General features: G+C 37.3%; 4 protein-coding genes and 1 long non-coding RNA gene across 6 annotated transcripts in view; 3 read left to right on the top strand and 2 right to left on the bottom strand.

Moving 5' to 3' along the window:
• Positions 1-9,801, top strand: part of LOC101894271 (phosphatidylinositol phosphatase PTPRQ) — a 40,368-nt gene extending 30,567 nt beyond the window's left edge. Inside the window, exons 10-19 of one of the 2 annotated variants that reach the window (XM_005185015.4) lie at positions 1,825-1,981; positions 2,056-2,373; positions 2,450-2,788; positions 2,856-3,013; positions 5,358-5,610; positions 5,669-5,849; positions 5,917-6,116; positions 8,630-8,700; positions 8,773-8,907; positions 8,975-9,801. In XM_005185015.4, the coding sequence (XP_005185072.1) occupies positions 1,825-1,981; positions 2,056-2,373; positions 2,450-2,788; positions 2,856-3,013; positions 5,358-5,610; positions 5,669-5,849; positions 5,917-6,116; positions 8,630-8,700; positions 8,773-8,907; positions 8,975-9,625 (2,463 nt within the window). In that variant the 3' untranslated portion in view covers positions 9,626-9,801. Of the gene's footprint in view, positions 1-1,824; positions 1,982-2,055; positions 2,374-2,449; positions 2,789-2,855; positions 3,014-5,357; positions 5,611-5,668; positions 5,853-5,916; positions 6,117-8,629; positions 8,701-8,772; positions 8,908-8,974 lie in introns of both variants that reach the window. The other variant, XM_005185014.4, reaches the window with a different exon arrangement.
• LOC131803624 (uncharacterized) lies at positions 6,349-11,193 on the bottom strand. Its single transcript, XR_009342691.1, has 2 exons — positions 9,838-11,193; positions 6,349-6,482 (listed from the first exon to the last, which is right to left on the bottom strand). It is a non-coding gene; the product is annotated as an uncharacterized LOC131803624 (long non-coding RNA).
• A 3,117-nt stretch (positions 11,194-14,310) lies between these two features.
• On the top strand, positions 14,311-15,611 carry LOC101894712 (splicing factor YJU2). Its single transcript, XM_005185017.4, has 3 exons — positions 14,311-14,434; positions 14,494-15,062; positions 15,128-15,611. Exons 1-3 carry the CDS (start codon positions 14,411-14,413, stop codon positions 15,531-15,533), a joined length of 999 nt encoding a protein of 332 aa, XP_005185074.1. The 5' UTR covers positions 14,311-14,410; the 3' UTR covers positions 15,534-15,611.
• Positions 15,588-21,703, bottom strand: LOC101894554 (DNA-directed RNA polymerase I subunit RPA1). Its single transcript, XM_005185016.4, has 15 exons — positions 21,239-21,703; positions 20,814-21,180; positions 20,396-20,750; positions 19,982-20,340; positions 19,576-19,916; positions 19,294-19,517; positions 19,066-19,149; positions 18,834-19,004; positions 18,448-18,773; positions 18,085-18,370; positions 17,070-18,015; positions 16,801-16,999; positions 16,515-16,735; positions 16,249-16,445; positions 15,588-16,190 (listed from the first exon to the last, which is right to left on the bottom strand). Exons 1-15 carry the CDS (start codon positions 21,579-21,581, stop codon positions 15,630-15,632), a joined length of 4,980 nt encoding a protein of 1,659 aa, XP_005185073.1. The 5' UTR covers positions 21,582-21,703; the 3' UTR covers positions 15,588-15,629.
• A 1,366-nt stretch (positions 21,704-23,069) lies between these two features.
• LOC101895147 (uridine-cytidine kinase-like 1) lies at positions 23,070-25,029 on the top strand. Its single transcript, XM_005185020.4, has one exon. It carries the CDS (start codon positions 23,171-23,173, stop codon positions 24,866-24,868), a length of 1,698 nt encoding a protein of 565 aa, XP_005185077.1. The 5' UTR covers positions 23,070-23,170; the 3' UTR covers positions 24,869-25,029.
• Positions 25,030-27,258: the final 2,229 nt, after the last annotated feature.

The following is a 27,258-nucleotide window of genomic DNA, read 5'->3' as shown; positions in this document are numbered from 1 at the left end:
GAATATATCGGTCCACTCTTTCTGGTACCTCCCCCACAAAAGTCAAAATATTGAATAACCAAAACGCTTATAAATGCGTAGTAAGCATCCGATTCCCTTAAAATTTCACACATACCAATATTTTTATTAACACAATATATGGTGTGAAGATGATAGATATCGGTCTACCTCTTTTGGTATCTCCCCTACCAAGGGGGAAACAAGTCAGCTATTAAAACTTGTTTTTAAAACTTGGCAACCTGATTTCTGATGTGAATATAGAATTCATCGGCTCACTCCTTCTGGTATCTCCCCCACAAAAAGTTTTAATTTTCATTAATTATACGCACAAACTTGGAAATTAATGTTAGATGCTCATCCCAATATGGACAACATCCCAATGGAAAACATTGGCCCTCTCATTTGGAACTTCCCCAATAAAGTGTAAACAGTTTGAATAATCATAACGCAAGTCAAAATCCGTCGGCAAGACCGACGGATACTTTTTAACTTGTTAAACTTAACTCTACTACAATACTGGCAATAATAGGAAGCTATTTTATATTTTATACATGACACATTGCAAAACAATGTCATCCATCACACACATAAGAGTGGCAAATTTGGATACAGCGTCTTGAATAAGGATAAATTCGAACTTTTGTCTTTGATGAAAATGTCATAGCATGTTTGGATGGTGTGTGTGCGAGCACCACTGATTTAGTTTCAAAATATTGGTCCCGGTGGCGTATGAAAAATATTCATACGACCCATTGAACTTTCATATATTGGCAATATTAAAAAAACGAATGCAAACAAATAAAAAATGCTGTAAGTTCGCCGGGTCGAACTTTGAATTCCATCCACCATTCGAAACGCATTTTGCAATTTTCAAAAAAAAAAAAAAAAAAGAAAGAAATAAAATCTGTTAAAAATTCTGTTAAAATCTTAAAAATACCGAATGTAGGATCTGCACAGGAAACTTTTGTCATAAGCTATTACAATATTCAAATGCGAAAAAAATCAGTGAATAATGTAGCTAAAATCATCAAAAAAACCGAATATCGGGGGTGCCGTCATATGGGGCGATACGAAGACGTGGACCTGCACAGACAATTTTCTGTCTTAGGCTTTAGTAAAATTTTAGCAACCTACTTCATTTCGTTCGGAAGCTGTAGTGATTTCCGCAGACGGGCAGACGGACGGACATCGCTAAATCCACATAGAATTTAATGCTGATCAAGGTATAAAATAAATATTTCGAGGTGTAACAAACGGAATGACAAACTTAATATACCCTCAATACTATGGTGGAGGATATAAAAATTAGAATTCTTGACCTCAATTGTTGTTCTTTGAAAATGTGAAATGAAAACTTTTACAACGGAAAGAAATGTCAAATGATGTCATGATAATTTTAAACTACGTTTCCTGGCAAGTCCTTTTGAAATCAGTGATTACTTGTTTATATTCAAATATAACTTTAGTCATAATCCTCTTGCATATGTATCATCCGACTTCGTACAAAGTTTCGTACAAGTCATTACATGCAATGCTCATAATAGCTGGATAATTCCAGGTGTAACGGAACTCTGTCGTAAGGTGGAATGCACCGCCCTATTCAAATTTCAACTAAATTATCTATTTTGTATTCCTTGATCATCTTTGGCATTCATATGCAAAGTCCCCAAAGTCCCTTTTATCTCGTTTCAGTGAAGGTTCAATTTTCATGTGGCCATACCAATGTGGGTTTATGAATTGAGATAAATAAGCAGATTCTATGTCTTTATTTGCGCCGATGTCATCATATTTTTTTCATCCTATCAACGATTATTATTTTTTTAGAAAGCCGAGAAATATGTCAAAGGTCAACTTGTGATACTATTCAACACGGACATTGGTCCCCTGTCGCCCTACACTGAATATTATTGTAACGCTGGACTTTACAACATTGGCGGTTGGTCGGCTAATAAAACGTTTGTAAAGAGAACCGAAGCCTATTGTGAGTAATGCATCTTAAAATACCGTTCAAATAGTGCCTTTAAAAACCCTTGAATTAACGAACCTCAATTTTAGTTCCTGATAGGCCGGAAAACATCACCGTAGTCACACAAACCAATAGCACATTGAAGTTTTCCTGGAATGCACCGAAATACGCCAACGGTAACATCAACATGTACATAACCTATTTCAAGCGCGTCGAAGCATCCTATTTCATTCCCAAGGATTGTGGCATCACCAACACGGATATGGTGCCGCGTGAGACATCGAAATTGGAGTTAACATTCGATGATCTGCAGCCGTATACCAGATACAGCATACAAGTGGCAGCTAAGAATGATTTCGGCATCAGTGAATCTACATCGCCCACCATGATCACCACGAAGCCATGGAGTAAGAGAGAGCATGTTGTTGTTGTCCAAATCATTACTTATATATATTTATTCTACTTCATCTTTGTCGCATCCAGTATCTGAACGAATCCAAAAAGTAACAGCCATGGTTGAAGGTCCATTGGAAACAGACTTGGAGTACAAGGCTCAAGCGGTTGTCTCATGGAGTTCTCCATGCAAATCGAATGGTGACATTGAATATTTTCTTCTCGATTTCAACGGACATCGAGATGGCTATGAGAATCAGAATATAACGCGTAAAATAATACCGGACTTTAGTAAGGACGGTCTCATTAGCCACAACGAAACGGAGTTAAAACCCGAATACCACTACACAGTGAGTGCATCCGTCAAGACGGTGGGTGTCGAGTTTCTCAGCGAAAATGCGTATGCGGCATTTGATGCGCCCGCCGGAAGTGAGTACAATGAATGAATCATTCGGATGAATCATCCTTTAAAGTTGAAATGGTATGTTTGTTGTAGTTCCACAACGATTGGATACTGAGGCCATGACAAAAGCCCGCGTGGAGGCCTACGAAAGCAGCAACCCCTCGAAAATAGCTGTTGTACGTTTTCCAGCCGATGTCTTACAATCGGAATATGGAACTATATTGTATGTAGCATTGCTACTATCCCAAAAAGTATGTATATTTTTTTCTCACGAATTATTCCTCTTCTTAATAATGAATATACTACATAAGTAAGGAGGGAGGCGGCATGATTATGTTAGAACTTTTTGTAGGGATAATCTACTTTAAGAGGATTTATTTGAAGTATAGGTAATGAATATGACTATTTTATTCAAAATCCATGGGCCATGGCCCAACTATAAGATTGACCAGAAGGCGAATTCCGCAAAAAATACAACTCTTCGCCTTCATATATTGTCAAAAGTTGTTATTAGAGCGGCACATATTTTTTTTTTGCCTTGACATTGCAGCGAGTTTAAAATTTGTCAGTTAAATTAAATATAAATGTTGAGCGAAATTAAAACAACTAGTTCTTCGGGCAATCTTGCCCATTTATATACTTTTGGTTTTTTTTTACCATACCACAAGTAGCCTTATAGGTCCTGAGTACATATTTAATAGTTTGACGAATACAGTTTGAGTGTCATTGTGATGTGTCTGTGATCCTGATGACAACAATTTACTTCCCAAAATATGTACAGGGTGAGATGAAAAAACTGCAACCAATTTCAGACTGCTGTCATTTCTAAGCCACTCGTTCGACAGCTGTTAAAATTATTCCATTGACAGCTCAATATATTTTTGGTGAGAATTTTCCAGAAAAAAAGTTATTCGTAATGGAATTCAAACGTGATAGTGCGATTTCTTTATATTTGGCTGGAAAATCACATGTGGCGATCATTAGAGCACTCCAGCATTTAAATGTGAATAAGTCTTTTGGGTCTCGTACCATCGCTCGTTACCGTGATACTGGTAGCTTAGCCCAAAGCCAAGAAAGTGGACGGAAGAAAACAGCAGCAGAAATGGTTCGAAAAGTAAAGAAGCGGCTTGATCGAAACCCGCGTCGTGGTGGCCGAAAAATGGCTCGTGAGCTGAACACATCGCAATATTCCATTCGGCAAATATTGACAAATGAGCTCGTTGTAAAGCCATTGAAATTCCAAAAAGTGCAAGAACTTACACCGCAACAGCAAGAAAATGGACTCAAAAGAGCTAAAGAGTTGCTTCGCTTGGCTAAAAGTAGTGAGCTGCCGCATTTGGGTTTCTCCGATGAGAAAACATTCGTTGTCCAGCAGTTTGTAAACAAACAAAATTATCGTGTTTACTTGCCAAAGAGGACAGCTGAAAATGTGCACCTTCGGTTGGCCACCAGAACTTAAGCGCCGGGCATGGTGATAGTGTGGACCGCTATAACAGCCGATGGTCGCTCTCCGCTCGTATTAATCGACCGTGGCATCAGAACAAATGCTGAAGATTATCGCGAAAATATTCTGGATGATGTATTAAAGCCTTGGGCACGCACACATTTTGGCGGCAGACCTTGGACATTCTAACAGGACTCAGCACCATCACACTCAGGGTCAACACATTGAATAATCAAAACTAAAAGCTGACGGTATTCATCTGTCGGCAAAACCGACTGATACTATTGTACTTGTTTTTTTTTTAACCGTTGGTCGCTACAAAATGACTTTTTTAAGGTCCAAGCTTTAAGTTTTATATTCTGCCTCACTCAAAATTCATATTTTCTATAAAAAAAACATCTAGTTCAGGGACTAATTTTCAAGTGGTTTACATTGATTTTAAGTCTTCAAATGTCCTTTAGTAAGCATCCCCACGTGCACCTTCGTTTGGCCACCAGAACTCAAGCGCCGGCCATAATGATGGTGTGGGCCGCCATAGCAGCCGATGGTCGCTCTTCGCTCGTATTAATCGACCGTGGCACCAGAATAAATGCCGAATATTATCGCGAAAAAGCCTTGGGCAGGCAAACGTTTTGGCCGCAGACCTTGGACATTCCAACAGGACCATCCACCATCGCACTCAGCACGCGCCACCCAAGAATGGTTTCAAAATGATGTTCCTCGCTTAATTTCCAGCTCACAATGGCCACCAAAATCTTCGGATACCAATCCGTTGGACTATTGTGTCTGAAGAATTTTGGAAAGCAAGTTTGGCACTAAAAAATACCAAAGTATCGATCACCTCAAGCAAGCTCTTCGCCGGGAATGGTGTGACGGGGCCAAAGTTGACCAATTCGAACAAATCTAAACTTATTCTAAGATTTGATGCTATTTCCGACTTTTTTTTGTTTTCATTCAATAACATTTAATAAAAAGAAGCAAAAATACGACAGTTGCGGTTTTTTATTTCACCCTTATTATCACCATTATTAGCTAATTTTTCGACCTTAATTTGTTCTAATTAATTAAATAATTGTAAAAATTAACATTTCAAGCTGTTATTTTTTGGCGATGTACAGTGTCATTGTAACATTTAAATTTATCTTCCACAGGATTGTGATCAGGATGCAATGCAATTAAGGTACGGTGCGATGGACACGAGTATTAACTGGCCAACTGTAAAGACCTGGAGCGAAGTGTATGGGGATAAAAATGTGGAGTGTATTGCTCAGTATCAAACAACGCCAATACGTTGGAAGCCGCCAGATCCTCGAGGACAATCGTCAAGCGAAATAGAGTATGTAATTGGAACTGAAGATTGTGTCAGTGAAAAGAATCGCTACTGCAATGGACCTCTGAAGCCAGGTAAAACATGTTTAACGACACTCATAAGAGCAACCCTTGACTTAACTCTTCTCCCCAGACACGGAGTACAACTTGATTATACGTCTGTTCACCAAGTCCGGTTATAATGATGCCGCCTTGCTTGAATTCAGAACCGAGGCACTCATTGAACTAACAATAATTTTGGCCGGTGTATCCAGTTGTCTTCTGCTGGCATTCATAGCTGGTTTCATTTATCTATGGATTACGAAACGCCTAAAGTGGTAGGCATTTGGGTTTTGTGCAAATCCTGAACTAATTTTAAACATATTTTTTTTTCCATTTCAGGCAACGTGAGTCATGCCACGGCATAGAGGACTCTTTTGGTGACATTGCCTCGAAGAAGTTTGCCATGTACTATCGTGAATTATCGAAACCGGATAAAATTGCTCGTGAATTTAAGGAATTAACCGCTGTGGCATTGGACTTGAGCTACTCTGCATCAGAAATGGGATATAACAAGAATCGATATGCCGATATTTTTCCATGTAAGTATTGTATCAATGCGCATTTGATCTAAGGAAGGAGAAGCGGCTATTTATTGCGAGAGTAGTCCGGTATGCCCAGATATCTTGCCAAAGCGACTTATTTAACTCAAAATCCGGACGGAGACAAGTTGTTCTTAAAGTGAACTCATTTTTTTTTCTTAAATGAAAAGAAGTAAAATTATAAAAATGCTAAACAAACATATAATTTTAAACAAATATATAATGTGGTTACCGGTAACCCGAATAGAAAGAACTTCAGGCTTGAGCTCAATTCAATAGTAGAAATCGCAGGTTTTAAACGGCCTTCAAGTTATTATATAATTCTCTTTATTTCCCTTGTTTTTCCTTTTGCATTTTTTACCATATCTGAAAAAAAAAGAAATAAATGAAGTAAAGAGGAATTTATTAAATGTGTTTCCCCGAAACACATACGCCAACTTTGGGAAGATAATGTTTTTATACCCTCCACCATACATAGTATGGAGCATGGTAGAAGAATATAGGTAGACGCGTCGACACAGCTGCTGGGACAATGAACTGTCAAACCAATTTTGGAATTGAAAATGTTGAATCAAAAATTATTTAAATTTGTAAAAATTGTTGAAAAACGCAAATTATAATAGCTTCCGAATGACTTAGTATAAGAAAACATATAAAAATCTACTTGTATTTGAAAAAAACATTTATTTTTTTTTGACATATCAATGCTCCCAAGCGTTGAAGCATCTACCTGTATTCTTCTGCTATGGTATGGAGGGTATATTGAGTTCGTCATTCCGTTTGTAACTCATTGAAATAATCATTTTAGACATAAGAAAGTATATATATATATTCTTGATCAGCGTAAAATTCTAAGACGATTTAGCCCTGTCCGTCCGTCTGTCCGTCTGTTGTAATCACGCTACAGTCTAAACGAATTAAGATAGGAAGCTAAAATTTTGCACAGCTCAGTCTTTTGTCTGCAGGCAGGACAAGTTCGAAGATGGGCTATATAGCCCCATACAACGGTGTCACCCGATATTCGGTATTTTGATGATTTTAGCCACATTTTCCAATGGACTTGTCTGAAATATCACACAAGGAGTTCCTCGTGAGTACTTTACCGCCTGGAAGAGAATTATATATGTAGGTCCTCGATATCGTATAGCCCCATATAACGGTACCCCCGATATTCGGTATTTTGATGATTTTAGCCACATTTTCCAATGGACTTGTCTGAAAATCCACACAAGGAGTTCCTCGTGAGTACTTTACCCCCTGGAAGAGAATTATATATGTCGGTTCAGGATATAGTATAGCCCCAATATAACGGCAACCCACGATATTCGGTATTTTGATGATTTTAGCCACATTTTCCAATGGACCAATTGTTTATATAAGTCCTCGATATCGTATAGCCCCATATAACGGTACCCCCGATTTCGGTATTTTATTGATGGTAGCCAAATTTTTTAATAAAATTGTCTGAAAATCCTCATGAGGATTTCCTTCTGAGTACTTCATCCCCTGGAAGATTATTGTCTATATAGGTCCACGATATCGGTTATTCCCAATATAACGGCACCTCCCTATATTCGATGTTTTGATGATTTTAGCAAACATTTTTGAATGGAATTGTCTAAAAATCCATACTAAAAGTTTTTTCCCAGCACTTTACTCCCAGGAAGAGAAATACTATATATGTTCAAAATATCTTATGGCCCACATACAACGGAAACCCCTGATATTAAATATTTGGCGATTTTGGAGACGTTATTCACCGGAGTTGTTTGTAATTGCGTACCTAGAATTCGTAATGGGTACTATAGCCTATGACAAAAAATTGTTTATGGTAATATTCCAATGGTACATATTCCAATATTCGATATTTTGGAAATTTTAGCGACATCATTCAACGAAGTTTCAAATTTCGTGTTTAGAGTTTGTAATGGGAACTACAGTCTATGACAGAGAATTGTCTATGCAGGTAAAGGCCTTCGTACAAGCCCCATTTATCAGTACCTCCCTATGTTCGGTATTTTGATGATTTTAGCTACATTATTCACGTATTTTTTCAAGTTTCGTTTTTAAATATTATGATGGCTTATGACAAAAGTTGTCTATACAGGTACACGCCTGTATATAGACTCCAATATAACGGCTATATTCGGTATTTTTAAGATTTTAAGAGAATTTTTGGCGAATGTTATTTTTTTGAAATTTTCCAAATTCGTTCCAAATGGTGGAGGTTGGGCCGAGCCGAAATTACTGCCTTTTTACTTTTTTTTTTTGATATTTATTGCTTCGATTTTTCGAGATAAAGTATGTAAACGTTTATATAGTGCGGTAGAGATGCTGTACAATTAGAGCAAGTAATAAGAGTCGAGACTGGTTGTCAGTGGGTTGAATTACCCCGGCCGGTTATCCATGGCACGACAACTTACCACGATATCAGTCAACTCGTGGTCAACATATCCTTTTGTAATATAGAGTGGCTGATTTATTATTTCATTCTCTCTCTTCTTGTTTTGCAGACGATAAAAATCGTGTTATTCTGGACATCGATGCAGATGGTTCGGACTACATCAATGCTTCTTTTATAGATGTAAGTAATTCATGACCCCTTTCATGAAAAAATTAGATTGTAATAGAAAATCAATCTTTTATTGAATCAAAGGGTTATCGCAGACGCAAGGAGTACATCGCAACGCAAGGACCAAAACCAGAAAGTACCACAGATTTTTGGCGCATGGTATTGCAACATAATGTCCGCGTTATTGTTATGGTAACTCAGTTTCGAGAGGGCGATGTGGTAAGCAATTATATTTTTATCTTTGTTGCGTTTTCATCAAACTCAACATCTGATTTCTCCAACGCAGATTAAATGCCATGAATATTATCCGTACAAATCGAAGGGTATTAATGTGACCGAAAAGAAAAAGGACATATTTGATCTTTATGACCGCACCGAGTTGTCTGTCGTACATGAAATGTTCGGCCTTAAACAGAAGGTGGTACATTTCTATTTCAAGAAATGGCCAGATTACGGCGTACCCACCGATCCCATGCATCTGATTACATTCGTTCGCAAAGTCAAGGCTGAAAAGATTCCCAGCTACTCTCCCATTGTGGTGCATTGTAGTGCCGGTGTTGGCCGCACTGGCACCTTCATAGGTTTGGACATTATTATGCAACGCCTCAAGAATGAATCCAAAGTAAATATTTATGAAACGGTCAAAAAGCTGCGCTTCCAACGCATGAAAATGGTCCAGAGTCTGGCACAATACACATTCCTCTACACATGTACCTATGAATTGGTAAAGCACAAGAACCCCCAACGACCGAATGAAAAGCCCGACATTCGCCGAAGAGTCAGCCCAGAGAGCGATGCTGAAAATGCCACGAGCACCTCGGCGAATGGCACAAACTCCATACGTAATGCTTCCGACATGAGTTCCTTAAGCGATAATCGCCAGCACACCCTAGATAGGCCGCCAAATGTCCATGAAAACAACGAAAGCTTTATGTAAATGAAAGTAGTAATTAAAGTAAATTATAAGTATTACAAGTGATAAAAACATATACACATATGTACATACAACCAAACAATAGGCCAAATATAAAGTATAAATATTATATATAATACTGTATGTTTATTTAAATGTATGAATAAAACAATGAAATAATTTCATGGCAAAAAGAAAAATGTGAGTAATTGCAACTTATAAACATTCGTACGTACATGTGTACATGCACCTTTAATCGTCTGGTTGCTTTGTTTTTGTCCTAAAATCCCATTTTGGAAAACATGGACGGCCTAAAATATGTTGGTAAAAACTACTTAACAATGCACTGCTATAAAGTATTTCTAAGCCACTCGTCCGACAGCTTTTAAAATTATTCCAGTGACAGCTCATTATATTGTTACAAGCGTACAAAAGCATTTTGGTGAGCATTTTAGAGAAAAAAGTTATTCGTGACGGAATTCAAGCGTGATAGTGTGATTAATTTATATTTGGCTGGAAAACCACAAGTGGCGATCGGTGGAGCACTCCAGCATTTAAATGTGAATAAATCTTTTGTGTCTCGTACCATCGCTTGTTACCGTGATACTGGTAGCGTAGCACGACGTAAATGAAGTGGACGGAAGAAAACAGCAACATCAGCAGAAACGGTTCGAAAATTAAAGAAGCGACTTGATCGAAACCGGCGTAGCAGTGGCCGAAATGAAAAATGGCGTGAGCTGAACATATCGCAATATCCCTTTCGGCAAATATTAAAAAATGAGCTCGGGATAAAGCCATTGAAATTCCAAAAATTGCAAGAACTTACATCGCTACAAAAAGAAAATAGACTCAAAAGAGCTAAAGAGTTGCTTCGCTTGGCCGAAGTGGTGAACTATCGAATTTGGTTTTCTGCGATGAAAAAACAAAATGATCGTGTTTACTTGCCAAAGAGGTCAGCTGAAAATGTACACCTTCGGTTGACCACCAGAACTCAAGCGCCGGTCATGGTGATAGTGTGGGCCGCCATAACAGCCGATGCTCGCTCTCCGCTCGTATTAATCGACAGAATAAATGCCGAATATTATCTCGAAAATACTATACTATACTCTGGAGGGTGTATTAAAGCCTTGGACTCGCAAACATTTTGGCCGCGCCACCCAAGAATGGTTACAAAATGAGGTTCCTCGCTTCATTTCCAGCGCGCAATGGTCACCAAAATCTCCGGATATCAACCCGTTGGATTGATTATTTTCATCTTTTCCTTTTTGTTCAACAATCTGGCAACATGTTCAGCCTTGCTCATAATAGTTGTGTTCCAGAACCTGCAAATTAGTACTAATTAGCACTAATTCTGCTACAACGCGTTCCCGTACTCCAAAAACTAGCAAAACTTGCAGCTCTCTCTAGAAAAAAATGGCGCTGAGTGGTGCACATTTCTGCTTGTTTTAGCTACATGAATTTGGCCGAGCAGAAATGTGCATATTGTAAATTTGACATTAAATTGGCAGGGCTAACAAGGTTGAAAAATGTATTGATACATTTCAATAAAGAAAATGATCAACTTGAAAACTAAAGAGAAAACTAATATTTGTCGTGCAAAAAACAAAAAGAGAAAATATGGAGCAACTGATGTATTCACTTTTGGATGATTCCAGCAGTGAAGAGGACTGGCTGAATGAGGAATCAGATTATTAATTATTATTATAAATTATTAATTTTAACTTATCGTCTACAATACTCATTTTTTAAATGTTGGCGCTCTTTTCAGTAATGTTTTACCAGTCCGATTTAGGCTGTTTACTTTTGGAATTTTGACATTTTATCGCATTTCTGCTAATTTTCCGTTCCCTTATTTTTTGAGCAAACATAAATGAGAATGACATTTCGAACTGTTCTCTCTTCTGCTAGTTTTACTACTAAAAAAGTACTGGAACACAACTAATATACACATTAGTAGTGGTAAGAGACTCTCTTGGCTTACTAAATCAATAGCAAATGAAAATCGAGAGAGAATATATATGCGTTGTTTATACTTTTTCTTTCGAGGATGCTCAAAGCTGCTTTGTTAAACAGGAATTTGAAAATACAGTGCCATGGCAGAAGAATACAGTTAGATGCATCAACGCTTGGGAGCATTGATATGTCAAAAAAAATTAAATGTTTTTTCAAATACAAGTAGATTTTTATATGTTTTCTTATACTGCGTCTTATACTGCTATTATAATTCGCGTTTTTCAGCAATTTTTACAAATTTAAATAATTTTTCATTCAACAAGATCTACAGAAGAAAAAGTAAACGCATTTGCCGAACATCTTGAATCTGTATTTACCCCAAATCCCGGACCATCGACGGTTGTTCAACCTTTAATTGACGACATTGTTCCGAATCCAATACGATTTTCTCTAAAAGAAATCGAAAGTTCTATAGCCTCGATAAAACTAAAAAAATCCCCGGGTAAAGATAGAATTACTCCAATCATGCTCAAGAAATTACCAACACCGGCCGTTAACCCATCAGTCTTCTATCTATACTCTCAAAGCTGTTCGAAACAACTTTACTAAGGAAGTTAACTCCCCATATTACAAATAGCAATATTATCCCCGACCACCAATTCGGCTTCCGTAAGAACCACAGTACTATTGAGCAAGTGCACCGCATAGTCACAAACATTAGAATGGCATTCGAAAGGAAGGAGTACTGCTCGGCGCTATTTATAGACATTTCCCAAGCGTTTGACAGAGTCTGGCATCTTGGAATTCTATACAAAATTTGTGAAACTCTACCTAAAAACACTCATAAACTTGTTTGTAGTTATTTGTCAAATCGTACGTTTGTTGTTAAATCGAAAGACATACTTTCAAATTCGAGAAAAATATTGGCTGGCGTCCCACAGGGTAGTATCTTAGGACCAATTCTGTACGTGTTATTTACTGCCGATATGCCCACAACCAATGAAACTCTAACCTCAACGTTTGCTGATGATACTGCTTTCATTAGCATACACAAGGATCCTCTGATTGCGTCGGAAAAACTACAATACCATGTATATCTTCTCGAAAATTGGCTGACAAAATGGAGAATATCGGTAAATGCAAGCAAGTGCATACATGTTACTTTTGCTCTAAGACGTGAACTTTGCCCCACTATAAAAATCTTTAATACTCAAGTTCCACAGAAAGATACCGTAAAATATCTCGGAATGCACCTGGACCGAAGACTTACATGGAAGCAACACATCGATGCAAAAATCACACAAATTAAACTAAAAAAGGCCAATCTTGAGTGGTTAATTGGTATACGTTCTTCTATTAAATTAGAATATAAAGTCCTATTATATAAGACTATAATAAAGCCAATTTGGACGTATGGCATACAGCTCTGGGGCACAGCTAGTGCCTCTAACGTAAGTAAACTACAAAGAAGACAGTCGAATATTCTTCGATCTATTACAGGTGCACCATGGTACATAAGGAACGCAAACATCCACAAGGACCTAAATATACTTACTGTTGAAGAAGAAATAAAGAAGCTTTGCCGCAAGTACTTAAACAAACTATCCGAGCACCCAAATAACTTGGCCCGCCAACTCCTACTATTCGGAGGACACGATAGACTGCGCAGACGTGACACTCTTTCTATAATATAGTTTATTTTTTTGTCTTACGCTCTCATTATTTTCAGCTCTTGTCTGGCCAATTGAACGTCGCCCACTTTTATACTTCTACAGGTAGTAGTATGCTAAATTGGAAGCTGCTTCTGTGAAGAAATCGAAAAGACTATTACTGTAGTCCGCGGGAAAATTAGTGAAGAAATCGATAAGACTATTACTGTAGTCCGCGGGATGATTAGATATAACTGTATCTAAACAAAGCAACATTATATCCGTAAGACTATTTCTGTAGTCCGTGATTCACTTAGATATATCTGTATCTAAACTAATCTTAACTACCTACTCAATCAATTCACGGATATAACCGTATCCACAAGCCCACAAAATAACACACATCTATATCATAAAAAAAAACAATAATAATTAAAGCATGAAAAAAATATGGGGTGATTGTATTGACAACCTCCCTATAAAAATATTAGTATATAAGATATGAAACCTTATTGTTATTTTCATTAAATATATGAAAGATTCAATAAATTAAACAATAATAAAAAAAAATTTCAATTCCAACATTGGTTTGACAGTTCATTGCCCCAGCAGCTGTGTCGACGCGTCTACCTATATTCTTCTACCACGTACAGTGCGTAAAGTAATGCTAAGTTCACATGGCACGTTATTCGCTTTCTATTCGTTGTTCGACCATACCACTTATTTCCCCGCACAAAATTTTCTGATCGAACAAAGATTTTTTTCCTCGTTCCACTCTCAGCCCTAACAAATGAGAGCATTTATCGAAAAAATAAATGAAGACATTTCAAAATAGAAAAATGTAATAAAATGTAAAACTTTTCATTAAAACTGAAAATTATGAATGAAACATATAATGTTGAATGTCGTATGTGCATTCCAACGAAAGTAAATAATGTTACTATGAATTACGAATCGTGCCGTACAAACGGTTTAATTCGTGTACCTAATACTGACAGCGAATGACGTGATTGAAATTGCAATGAGAACATAGCATAAGTCGAACAATCGACTATGAGTAGTCGAGTACTCGGTTGTTAGCCTTTCTGTTTTGATTACACATCTTTATTCAGATTTCTTTCTGTGCTGTCTTTCGTTTCAGTGTAACCGTATCGTGTTTTGGGGTAAATTGTTAATTTATTTCCTTTTTAAATTATATTGGAGCAACATGTCTGAGCGTAAAGTTTTGAATGTAAGTAGTAAATAATTTATTTGAATGTAAATAATTATGGTTATGTGTTTCCAATATAGAAATACTATCCGCCGGATTTCGATCCATCGAAAATTCCGCGCATGAAATTGTCGAAAAATCGGCAATACACTGTACGTTTGATGGCTCCGTTTAATATGCGTTGCAAGACATGCGGCGAATACATTTACAAGGGAAAGAAATTCAATGCCCGCAAGGAAGACGTAGAACACGAAACATATGTGGGGATACGAATCTATCGTTTCTATATCAAATGTACTCGATGTCTTCAGGAAATTTCCTTCAAAACAGACCCCAAAAATACTGACTATGAAATCGAAGCTGGAGCTACAAGAAACTTTATGGCATTGAAAATGGCTGAGGAGCAAGCTCGTCGTGAGGAAGAGGAACTACGAGAAGAAGAAGCTAACAATCCGATGAAATTATTGGAGAATCGTACACAGCAGTCTAGAAATGAAATTGAGATGTTGGAATCTTTGGAAGAGTTACGGGATTTGAATCGCAGACAGGAAACGGTGGACTACGAGACAATGCTGCAACAGTACAACACAAAGGAAACCGAAAGAGAACGGCTAGAAAGGCAGGAAAGAGAGGATGAGGAATATATAAAGTAAGTTAATTGTTTATTCATGAACATTTAAATCGGCATTCTCATATTTTCCAATCTCTTTGTAGGTCTATTAACTTCAAAAATAAGAACACAGATTGCTCAAAAAAGATTGTAGCTGAAGAAATCATCGAGGAAATTAAAGATGATGAACCGACGCCCTCCAAAGTTCAAAAAACGAGTGAATTATGTATCACATTCAAAAAACCTGCGGGGAGCAATAATGCAAATCCGAGTGGAAAACTCGGTCTCAATAATATTGTAAAACGTAAACAACCGTTAGTTGTGGTGAGGCCTAAACCATCAAACGCTTCTGATAACCAAACCCAAATAGAAAATTCTACACCACTGCAAAACAGTAGTTCGTCGACTGGCTCAAAAGAGGAAAGCAGTACTACAAAATCCTCCACAACAGGTGGTAGCGGTTTGTCGCTTTTATCGGCCTATTCAGACAGTTCAGAAGATTCAAATTGATCATTTATAGGGAAAAGTTTATTTTTTTAACGTCCACAATAAAATGTGCAAGTGTTTTTATACGAAATTCATTTTTTATTTGAAATGTGTTTTTCTTTAACATATTTTAGTAAGTAATTCAAAGGCACCTGTACCATTCCGTACTGGAAGTCCAACCATCAAACGACTCGAAGGGGAATTCAATTCATCTGCGCAACCCATGCCAGCTGCATTCTTTAAGAATTGCAAACATGATTCGAAGGACATTTGTTGTAGAGGTGATGCTGAATGTTCCATACCCTTACGAGATAAGGGCTGGAATGTTCCATCAAAAGTCATATAATCGGCAATTAACGATAAATGACGACGATCGACGGTAATACCATACACTTTGAAGACGTTCGTTACTTCCTGGATAATAACACGGGCAGCTGCTTCAATGCCATAAGTGCGAGCAATGGCGTGTATATCGTTCGAATAGAAGCGATTAAGGTCGAGAATGGTATTGTGTTTAAACATCTCCACAATGTTGATGCCATCGGTTTTCAGGGTAGGCTCGTCGTTATTGCCCTTGTATATTATGGCGCGTTTGATATTGTCAACTTGATGCACGACTGATTTTTCAGCCAAATCTTTGATGATGGATGAGATATTTGGTTGTTTATATTTCATATCCAACTAAAAATAAACATCTGTAAATGCTTTTGATATCTTAAGCATAATCTGCTCTACTCACATTGAATGTTAATTTGGCCCATAGATAGTGTTTTTTGTCATACACATAATTCTCAACCATTGAATTAAGCATAACTTTTTCGGTGATATTGTCCGACTTTCCGGGCTTTTCTTCCTCTTCGTCATCATCTACGTTTTCGTTGTTTTTGGAAGCTGAAGCATCTTCCTCGTCATCGGCAGCATCGTCATCAACATTTGCTAAAAGTAAAAGTATAGTATAGTAGTGACTTTAAATAAGTTATTTTGCCAAAGAAAATGACTACACACCATCATTAACCTCTTCAGCCTCGTCAGGATCATCGTACTCGTTTTCATCCATTTTACGAGATTTCAGTTTGACACCAGTTGCATCATTATCAACCTCTCCTTGCTCGTCATCGGAAGAGTCATTGTCGTTGTTAGCCGTTTCTTTTTGCGCTACAGCTTCTCCAGAATCTAATTTATCATCGTTCGTGGAATCTTCTTTTTGTGTCTCCCCCACTTCAATACTGCATTAGAGACAAATTATTGAAATGCTGGAAGAAATGTTTTAAATCTAATTTCAATTACTTACACGGCAGCCTTGGTGCTATTTGATTTTATAATAGCGCGGAACAAAAGTGAAAAATATTTTTTGCTCAGATACTTTATAATTTGTTTTGGTTTTACACAGAAGTCTTCACTGTAGGCCTCTCGAGGCAGGAACTGGAAGGTTAATTCATATTTTTGTGCTCTCTGAGGTCTGTGCACCAGTTGAGTTTTAACATTAACATCTAAAAGAAGGAGGAAGAAAATTCATGATTAATGAAATATAGGTTATTAATCAGTTATTCCGAGTCTCACATTGCAATACATCAGCCAAAGTTACTCTATTCAACGATAGACGCAATTTTTCTGCATTCTTTTCTTGATTTGGTTTAATTGGTATGTCCATGGAGGGAGTTTTAATATTTGCCGAGGCCATCATGAGAATTTCACGTAGACGTGGAATACCCAATGTGACGTTCATTTCACCACGACCGGCAAAGTGAAAGGTATTGAGTGTCATCTGTGTGGAAGGTTCACCAATTGATTGAGCAGCCAGGAGACCGACAGGTTCTCCGGGGGCTGCCAAAGCTTTTGCATTCTTTACATACATAACATCACTGACTGCAGCCTTACGTTCGGGGTGTATTGCCACATAGTCAGCAATAATTTGTTCCACTTTCTCCGAAACAGAACTGAAAGTAGAATCCTGGCGATAGATAGAATTTGTGGGATCTGGGCAACGGGGATATTTTTTCTCGTACTGGGCTTTGCTGTCCTCATCAGCTTTTCGCCACAATTTGATTATGGCTTCATCAATACGCCTTCTACCGGTTTTCGAGTTCAATTTGTTGGGTTTATTGACTTCGATTTCATTACGCAGTTCAGCCGAGAAATGAGTAAATGCCGAAATGTGTCTTTTATCAATCTGAGATCCGGCATTATGTTTCTTTAGCCATGAACGAATTTTTTTATTGTGTCGTTGTACTTTATTGACCTCATCGTCCACCTTTATTGTAGCCAATTCCTGTGGTCGCACAACCACGGCAGAGTTTTCAGTAAGAAATTCCGTGCAGAACTTCGTATTGAAAAACTTAGACTTTAAAATATCCAAACCATCTTCGCCATACAGATATTGCACAACACAGTTATCACTATCACGGACTGTCAAGTCATAATTTACCGAGAGACCTTCCAAATGCTTAATAAGACAACGTTGTAAATAGCCGGAACGTGAGGTTTTGACAGCTGTATCAATTAAACCCTATATTGAAAAATAAATTCAAGTTTTAAAATTATCTTGAAAATATCACTGGTAATTAGACCGACTTACTTCACGACCAGCCATACAATGGAAAAAGAAGTCTTGTGGTTGAATACCCGTCATGAAGCGTCCATCAATATATCCTCCCGATTTTGGTGATGTTTCGAAGGCAGTAAAACTGGGCAAGGATTTACCGGAGATCATGAGTGGTGGACGTTTGCCTTCCAATTCGATTTGACCCAATAGACAAGAAATTTGCATTGTGTTGACCATGGAACCTTTGGCACCAGACAAAACCATCAATTGCAAATTATTTTCGGGAAATTTGGTAATTAAACCATTAGGCAAGCAGGTTCTGGCAAACAAACATGAAAAGACCGGTTATGACTGTAAGAGAAACATAAATACATTTTGCTAACTGCGCTCACTTACTTGTTAATATCATTGGTGTAGCTATCTAACAAAGCTTTATATTTTCGATCCAAAATTACACGGAATTTCGGATCTTTAATGTAGGCATCTTCCATTTTCTCCGACAATACGTCCAATGATGGCACATCTTCTAAGTCCAGAGCTGATGCTAAGGCTGTATTGCCAATTTCACGACTTTCTTGAATTATTTTACGGCGTTCGGCATCAGCTTCAGCTGTTACCAAAATATCTTTAACGCCCAAGGTAAAGCCTTCACGTTGTAGGAAAAACGTAAACACCTTGGTAAAAGCAGTTAGTAGACAGGTCGATGTATTACCACCGTAGAGCTAAAATAAAATACATGTTTCTGAAAATCAACCTCCTTTGGAATATTACTTTTCTCATACCTCATACATGCAATGAATGAGACCATAAGTGGTGGCACCATATTGTTGTTTATCCAACACACCGGCAAGAAGTTCGCCATTGCGTATTATTACTTGACTTTCGGACATTTCATTTTCGCCTAATGAATTGCCACCGCCCAATGCCAAGCGATTTTTGTTAACATTCCAGTGCTAAAATTTGATAATAAAATTGTTTTCAATTGTTCAAATTTTATTATAACATTCGCCCTACCTTTGATGCTATTTTTGCCACAGAATTTAATGTAATTGCTGGATATCCTTCTGGTATCAGGTTTATTATAATTGTTGACAGTACCTGAAAGCAAATCAAATCAATATCATATATATCGTATTATTAAAGCTATTTAGTAATATTTGTTAATGATTTACTTTGCATTCAATACATGTTTAATTGGCCTTCAAGGTATTGAAAAAAAAAAAAACAAAATAAATATATTACCTGTTTTCCTGACCACAGTTGTATCGGTTTTATTATGGTCGGTGGCAAAAGTGTTATGTTCGTTTTGATGTGAGACAAGCCTTGAAAGACAAGCTGTTGATAGTCGTCACGATTGAAAAATCTGCCACGAATTGAAAGTTTTACACCAGAAATCACGTGATCCTGAATCAGACCACCCAATGGGGTACCATCCTTAGGTACCAGATAGTTGCTTGCAACATTAACTGTAAAAACACAATTTATTTTAAAAAGCACTGTCATAAATTACTTCATGGCACTTACCCAGGTTGTATGCTTCCGAACGTGCAACTTCACTTTGAGGCAAATGAGCATTCATTTCATCACCATCAAAATCAGCATTGTATGCCTTACAATTTGAATAGTGAAGACGGAAAGTCTTTTCTCCTTGTAAGATGCGAGCTTTGTGAGCCATTATAGAAGGTCTATGCAAAGACGGCTGACGGTTCAATAGTAGAATGTCGCCATTTAGAACATGGCGATGGACAATTTTTATACCCTTTTCAGGATAGTTGAATAATAGTTTTGCCATACTCTCACGTTTGGCAGCATTATTTGCTGGTATAACGGTCGTATAGCCTCTTTCATCTTGAATATAATTAGCACTAAAAGTATGAATGCCATTGTTATTAAAGCAAAACATTATGGAATGAGATAAATGAGAAATTACCCTGGATGTACGTCGGGACCATTCATAACCATTTTACGTAATTCAGCAACATTCCATGGTGTAACCGGAACAGGATAAGATAATTTGCGAGCAAATATGTCAGGTATGCCGATTTCCTCAACGTTTATATTTGGATCGGGTGTAATAACAGTACGCGCTGCGTAATTTACACGCTTACCCATCATATGTTTACGTATCAAACCTTCTTTCTTTTCCAACACCTGTTTCAGACCTGCCGAATTTTGGCTTTCACGTGACATTGTAACATCGAGTAGTACATTGACTGATGTTTGTAAAGCTTGCCAGGCGTTGTAGAGCTTCTCATAGGCATTCGATCCCTTTGCACCAGCAAAAACATTCTATAATCAAAGGTATTTAGTTTAGTTTTTGATATAAAATACCAATCATACGGACCTGTGCTTCCTCAGACATATCCATGCAATCCCCTTTAATATGCTTCATAATGACACGAATAACAGAATTATTCTCAATAATATTACGATAAAGTCCTGTTTGGGCGTGTTCGACTATTTGGTCGTGCAAAATATTCGACGGGCGTGCCTTGGGTGGTGTAACCGGTATGGTGTCCATGAAAAATATATCAACAGGACAGAAATCAGTATTCTTTGATTTGCACACAAGTTGTAAGACTGGGAAAAATAGCTTTAGCATTTCAGAATGGTTTTCATAAACCTGGCGCAAAAATTTTCTACACTCATCTGCCAAGATGACCTTATGTTGACCAGATAGACCTTCTTTATCACTGAATCTGAAAATTATATAGATATTAGGTATATGTTTCGATGAGGCAAAATCATTTACCAATACATACTTGCTTTTCATTTCCGCAATGCTAATGTAATATACCAACTTGTGATGCATATAGCGTACAGTTTTAAGGTTCTCGTGACAATGCATACATTTCTTTGACATTGGCCTTTGCAATGCGGCATTTATAATTGCGGCACGTACCGCACGCGAGGTTTTGGTTATGTTCACCTGGTTGCTTTGGCCTTTTCCCAATAGTTGATATATTTCCGCAACTCGAGGATGAACATAGTCCCCATATTCTGTCTTTACTCGAGTCTCTTCGCTGTTGAAAACCACTTCAGATTTATAAAGTTCCAATTCCTGGGCTTCTACTACATAGCCAGCCTCGAGTAGGCGCAATTGCAAAGATAACATTTCAAGTGTATGATCTGAAAAGAATAGTTATTTATTAAATTCTCTCATAATGAAATCATTATTTAACTATACCTTTTATTTGCAACTTGTTGCAGCTCATACAGGACACATTGCATATTTTTTGGACAAACTTGACGAAGAAAGGATTGTATACTAAGGCATTGAGTTCGATGTGGCCCATGTGACCTGGACATTTTTGTATATCCAAACAGGTGCCACAGGGTTCCATGCGCTTGCCAAAAGTACCCATCAAACTGTCATACAACCCACCTGGCAATGGATGTCCAAGTGGATCGAAGGTGAGTCCTGTTATTACCTTTACCACACTCAAGCGTTTTATCTCGTCGCCCGTGAAGACCGAGAATTCCAAATCGGATGGAAACATGTCGATATCAAAAGTTTTCATAGTCCCCATGGTGCTCGTGATTGTTATCCACCTTATTTAAAGAAAACAGATTTTTCAGTGAAATATTCAGAACTACTCCAAACCACAACAGCTCTCTTCAAAAACACGTGCAAATGTATTCAGAGATGCCAAGTTGTTAATTTTTTGGTCAAATCCACTCTATGAAACTTACCGATTTAATAACTTGAGTAAATTACAAAATATTTTTGGAATGGCAAATTAAATGATGTATTTTAATAAAATTTTCAAGTTTTATGTTGTTTATTAATTCAAACAATTAATTATTTTACGTAAAAAGTTCTGTGGTTTGGCATCCCTGTTCTTTGTTTTTGTCAATTTCGTTTGTCGGGGTTTTTGTTTTGATCAACTTTCTTTGTCTTCTTTATTTGGAATTAATGTTGCTATTTTTAGAATACCGAAGTACTCATGTACAACAGTAGATTAGGTATTCATTTATAATGTATAAGCTTTTTCTTTATAGCTCGTTCGTTGAAGTAGGTGAACCGGTGCCATTTGATTAAAATTTTGACAAATTGTGCTCCGCAAGAATTCTACTTTTTCCATTTTTCCGATATCTTAAGGAAAAATCCAATATTATTGTAAAAAAGTTTTACAATCTTGTAGTTCTGGAATAGAGTATTTGTATCTATTTGCTCTTTTCGCAAAACCTGCAAGAATATACTATTTTTTTGAAATTTTTTCGAGACATGCAGTTCTGAAACAGAGCTATTGTTTTAAAATGTAAAAATAACAGCTCTGAAACTTTTTACCTTCTCTTTGTACCCGATTTCTATAATTACTGTGTTTGTATTTATTGTTTTGAAAAATAAAAACAAAATTGGTTTGTTCCATAACTGCAGGAATGTAAAATCTAAATTGCAAAGCGCGCATAGAACTTGACCAGCTTTGATATGGAAGCGAATAATGAAACAGTTTCAGCCATGTTTCTGACCAAAATTCTATACATTCAATAATTTTCTTCAATTTTAATGCAAAAACTTAAAAAAATATTTTTTTATAGAATATTACATTTGTCATTGACAATATTTCAGTAAGAGAAAATTTAAATCTGCTGATTCATTTCCTTTCGAAGTGTGCCCAATTTTATGTGTAATTTCATTAAATATATTAACAGTTTGGATCATATTTTTGAAAGAAAAGTCAGACATTTCATAAATTTTTCGTGAGACTCTATTATAAAGCGGGCATAGCTTCAGACCTCTATTTTGTAGTTTACGAAGCTTTTCCACCTCCTTTTGTACAATTGTAAATTAGATGCCACTAATCTCTATTTTCGGGGTTGTGTTTAAGAAATTTCATCAATCTGCCCCCACCTCGTAACTATTTTATTATGCATTGTAAATTGCTATTGCTGGCATGAGATTACACATTTTTGTGTGTAAGAATTAACGCTTCTACTCTAGTTGGAACACAGTTAATATTGACCTAATTGAACGTTGACGGCGTTCATTGTAATTTGTCCGACGGCGGGAGATCATTAATCGATTGTCTTCGTAGACAAATCGATTAGTCGCGTGTTCACATTCGGATTAATTAAGAAATTTATTGCATTAATTGCACGTATTGCACACAGAAAAATGTCTTCAGGTGTCAATTCCTCAACTCAGTCAAGGCAAATAAAGTTTTATAATCCATCCTCGTCAGCCAGTTCAGATAGTGATGACCGCGGCGATTTGACTGAGCAATTGTATATCGATCCTAGTTGTGGACTTGTGGGTGAATTTTTCGGATGTCCTGCTTCCCCGACCACTGTGCCAGCAAGGACTCCACAATGCTTAGAGTCGCCTGCACGCACCGGTCCCCCTCGCAGGCGACAACGTACCACGTCTATGAACAATCAGGTGACCACTGCAAATCCATCAGAATGCGTAATACGCTCCAATAACCGGACCATTTACACAGCTGGCCGGCCTCCTTGGTACAATTGTGCCGGTAGTGCGGTGGAACCATTTGTAATTGGTATCTGTGGAGGAAGTGCGTCCGGCAAGACGACGGTAGCGCAAAAAATTATTGAATCTCTGGACGTCCCTTGGGTAACTTTATTGTCAATGGACTGTTTCTATAAGGTGCTCAACGAAAAGCAACATGAACAGGCTATTTTAAATGAATACAACTTTGATCATCCAGATGCTTTCGATATGGATCTGCTACTGGAAGTAATGAAAAAACTCAAGGAGGGTAGAAAGGTGGAGGTGCCAGTGTACAATTTTGTTACACATTCGCGTGAAACGCACACAAAAACAATGTACGGAGCAAATGTCATAATATTCGAAGGCATTCTAGTATTTCATAGTCCAGAGATTCTGAAATTATTGGACATGAAGATTTTTGTTGATACTGATGCAGATATTCGCCTTGCTAGGCGTCTCAAAAGGGATATTTCACAGCGTGGTCGCGATTTGAGTGGCGTGCTCAAACAGTACTTAAATATGGTGAAGCCCTCATATGCCAATTATATTGCTCCAACCATGGCTCACGCTGATATTATTGTGCCTCGCGGAGGGGACAATAAGGTAGCCATTCAGCTAATAGTGCAACATGTCCACACACAGCTCCAACTACGTGGCTTTAAACTACGCGAAGCCTTGGCCAACTCTTACAACGACCAACCAATGCCAAGTTCTTTGCATTTGCTGCCAGCCACACCGCAAGTGAAAGGTCTGCACACGTTCATACGAAACAAAAATACTTCCAGAGATGAATTCATATTTTACTCCAAACGCCTTATACGATTGGTTATTGAGTATGCTTTGAGCCTGTTTCCATTCGACAGGACAGTTGTTGAAACTCCCCAAGCGGTATTATACGAAGGAAAACGTATGGCTACCAATAAAATTTGTGGCGTGTCTATCTTAAGAGCTGGTGAAACTATGGAACAGGCCATCTGTGATGTGTGCAAGGATATTCGTATTGGAAAGATTCTCATCCAAACCAATAAGGAAACCGAAGAACCAGAACTATACTATCTACGCTTGCCAAAGGACATACGCGAATACAAAGTCATACTGATGGATGCCACAGTTGCCACTGGTGCGGCTGCTATGATGGCCATAAGAGTTCTAATTGATCACGATGTCAAAGAGGAGAACATAATGCTGGCATCGTTGCTAATGGCCGAAATAGGCGTACACAGTATTGCATATGCCTTCCCTAAGGTGAAAATAATAACATCAGCCTTAGACCCAGAAATCAACGATAAATTTTATGTCATACCTGGTATTGGTAATTTTGGTGATCGTTATTTTGGCACCGAACCATCTGAAGATTATTATTAGATAGCAAGTAGTTAAAACCAAATCTATAAGATATACGAGAATGATTGTCAATATATATATAAATCATACCTATTGATAGACAAGTGTTTAGTAGTATTAGGATAATATTAAAACAAAAATGCTGAAAAGTAAAAAATAAATTTATTTATGAAATTTATAAATATGCGCTTAAAAGAATCGAATTATTATCGTTCAGTGCATTACATAAATGTGTGTCACGTAGAGCGGATATTAACACTTTTAAAGCCGGCTGAAATAGAGATGCCTATGCGAGAGAAAGGGCTGAATTTCACAGTTTTACAAATGTTTGTCAAAACCAAACGATACACAGAAAACGAATGTTTTAAATTGATTGGCTATGCTCGGATCATTTTCAAATTATATAACTGGCAGGTATTTTAAGCCGGTTCCACAAAACCGATATGTTCAAGAAAAAAAAAACTGGTAGACATTTAAAGCCTGATTACCCCAGAAGTTCGGTAACAAAATCCCCTTTTTATCCGGTTCTACAAAACTGATATGTACAAAATGGGTATCATTCGGGAGTAATTCAAGAAATTTTGTATTTTTTGTACCGGAACAGTTTTTATCACTAATATCTTCGGAAATACAAGAGATATCAACACACCAACATTTTTTAAAGACGAGAATGTGGCTTTTTTGGAGGATTTCAAAAAGTTCCGTTTTCTTGTATTACTCCTGGAGTCGGTTCAAGCAACTCCATCTCATATGACCACTTGTGATAAATATTTCAGGTCAATCCGAGCATAGCCCCTAAACTCAACTTAAGTGTTATCTTGTAATGAAATTATATCACTTATAACGCATTACAAATTTATTTTGGTATCTAGTTCTCTGGCATTGCGAGTAGTAAACCGCGAACCGACATATCGGCTACGGGCACTAAAAGGGTTAATAATTTTTATACCCTCCACCATACTATGTGTATATATATTCTTGATCAGCGTAATATTCTAAGTCGATTTTGCGATGTCCGTCCGTCTGTCTGTCTGTTGTAATCACGCTTAGTCAGGCATCTTTCTAACGAATTGAGATAAAAGGCTAACATTTTACACACATGTTTATTTTTCCAGTAGGCAGGTTAAGTTCGTAAATGGGCCACGTCTTCGTATAGCCCCCATATAACGGTACCTCCCGATATTCGGTATTTTTAATGATTTTAGCGACATTATTCACCGGAATTGTCTCAAATTTGGTATTTGAAGTTCATAATGGATACTACAGCCTATGGCAGAAAATTGTCTGTGCAGGTCCACGTCTTCGTATAGCCCCCATATAACAGTACCTCCCAATATTCGGTATTTTGATGATTTTAGGGTCATTATTAAAATTACGTATTTAGAGGTCGTAATGGGAACTACAGTCTGTGACAGAAAATTGTCTATGCAGGTCCAGGCCTTCGTATAGGGCCCATATATCAATATCTCCCTATATTCGGTATTTTGACGATTTTATGTACAATATCCACCGAAATTGTTTGAGATGTCGTATTTGAAGTTCGTAGTGGATGCTACAGCCTGTAACATAAAATTGTCTACGCTGGTCCCGGACTTCGCCTCCTCCCTATATACGACATTTTGACGATTTTAGCTAGATTATTCACCGTTTATTTCAAGTTTCGAATTTTAATATGGTAATGGCTTATGACAAACAATGCCTATGTAGGTTCACGTCGTATAGACCCCAATATAACGGATATATTCGGTATTTTTAACATTTTAATTGAATTTTTTAAGGATTTTATTTTTTGAAAATTTCCAAATTCGTTCCAAATGGTGGAGGGTATTCAAAGTTCGGCCCGGCCGAACTTACTGCTTTTTAACTTGTTTATTATAAAATGCTAGTTTTTAAACCTGCAGCTTCTCTATGGGACATTTTCTTTCAATGAAAAAAAATGTTAGCTGTAAATTCCCTCTGCAAATCATTTCAACTTTTAAAATTCTCAGAAATTATACTTCTGATCGAAATATGTTATTTCTGTTTAATGTAACTTGCAGTACCAAATTTCAGGAAATTCTGTGGGTAAAATCCTTGATATTGGGAGATGTCGTTATATATTTCTTCGATGGGTGAATTGTGTAAAAAGACGATACGTTTGATGGAACCGAACTTTTATATCCTTCAGTAAGATTAAATGAAAAATAAGAGAATCGAGTTTTGATATTCGATTGAGTTTCTTTCAAAGCTGCAGAATTAGAAAATTGTTGGCTAGGCCTTCAAAATGACGAAAATATATGTTGTGGTTTAACCGATAAGTGGAAATGCACTTATTTGTAAGGACACAGTGTATTCTGTTAGAATGAGTAATGCCCAAGTATAGTCGTTTCATCCCAAGAATGAACATACCGAACATCAGGCGGAATATTTGT

The sequence above is a fragment of the Musca domestica genome, unplaced genomic scaffold (genome assembly GCF_030504385.1).
Source record: "Musca domestica strain aabys unplaced genomic scaffold, Musca_domestica.polishedcontigs.V.1.1 31, whole genome shotgun sequence".
Taxonomy (NCBI): domain Eukaryota; kingdom Metazoa; phylum Arthropoda; class Insecta; order Diptera; family Muscidae; genus Musca; species Musca domestica.
The sequence above is the reverse complement of the archived record's forward strand: the minus strand, read 5'-3'. Positions and strand labels throughout refer to the sequence as shown.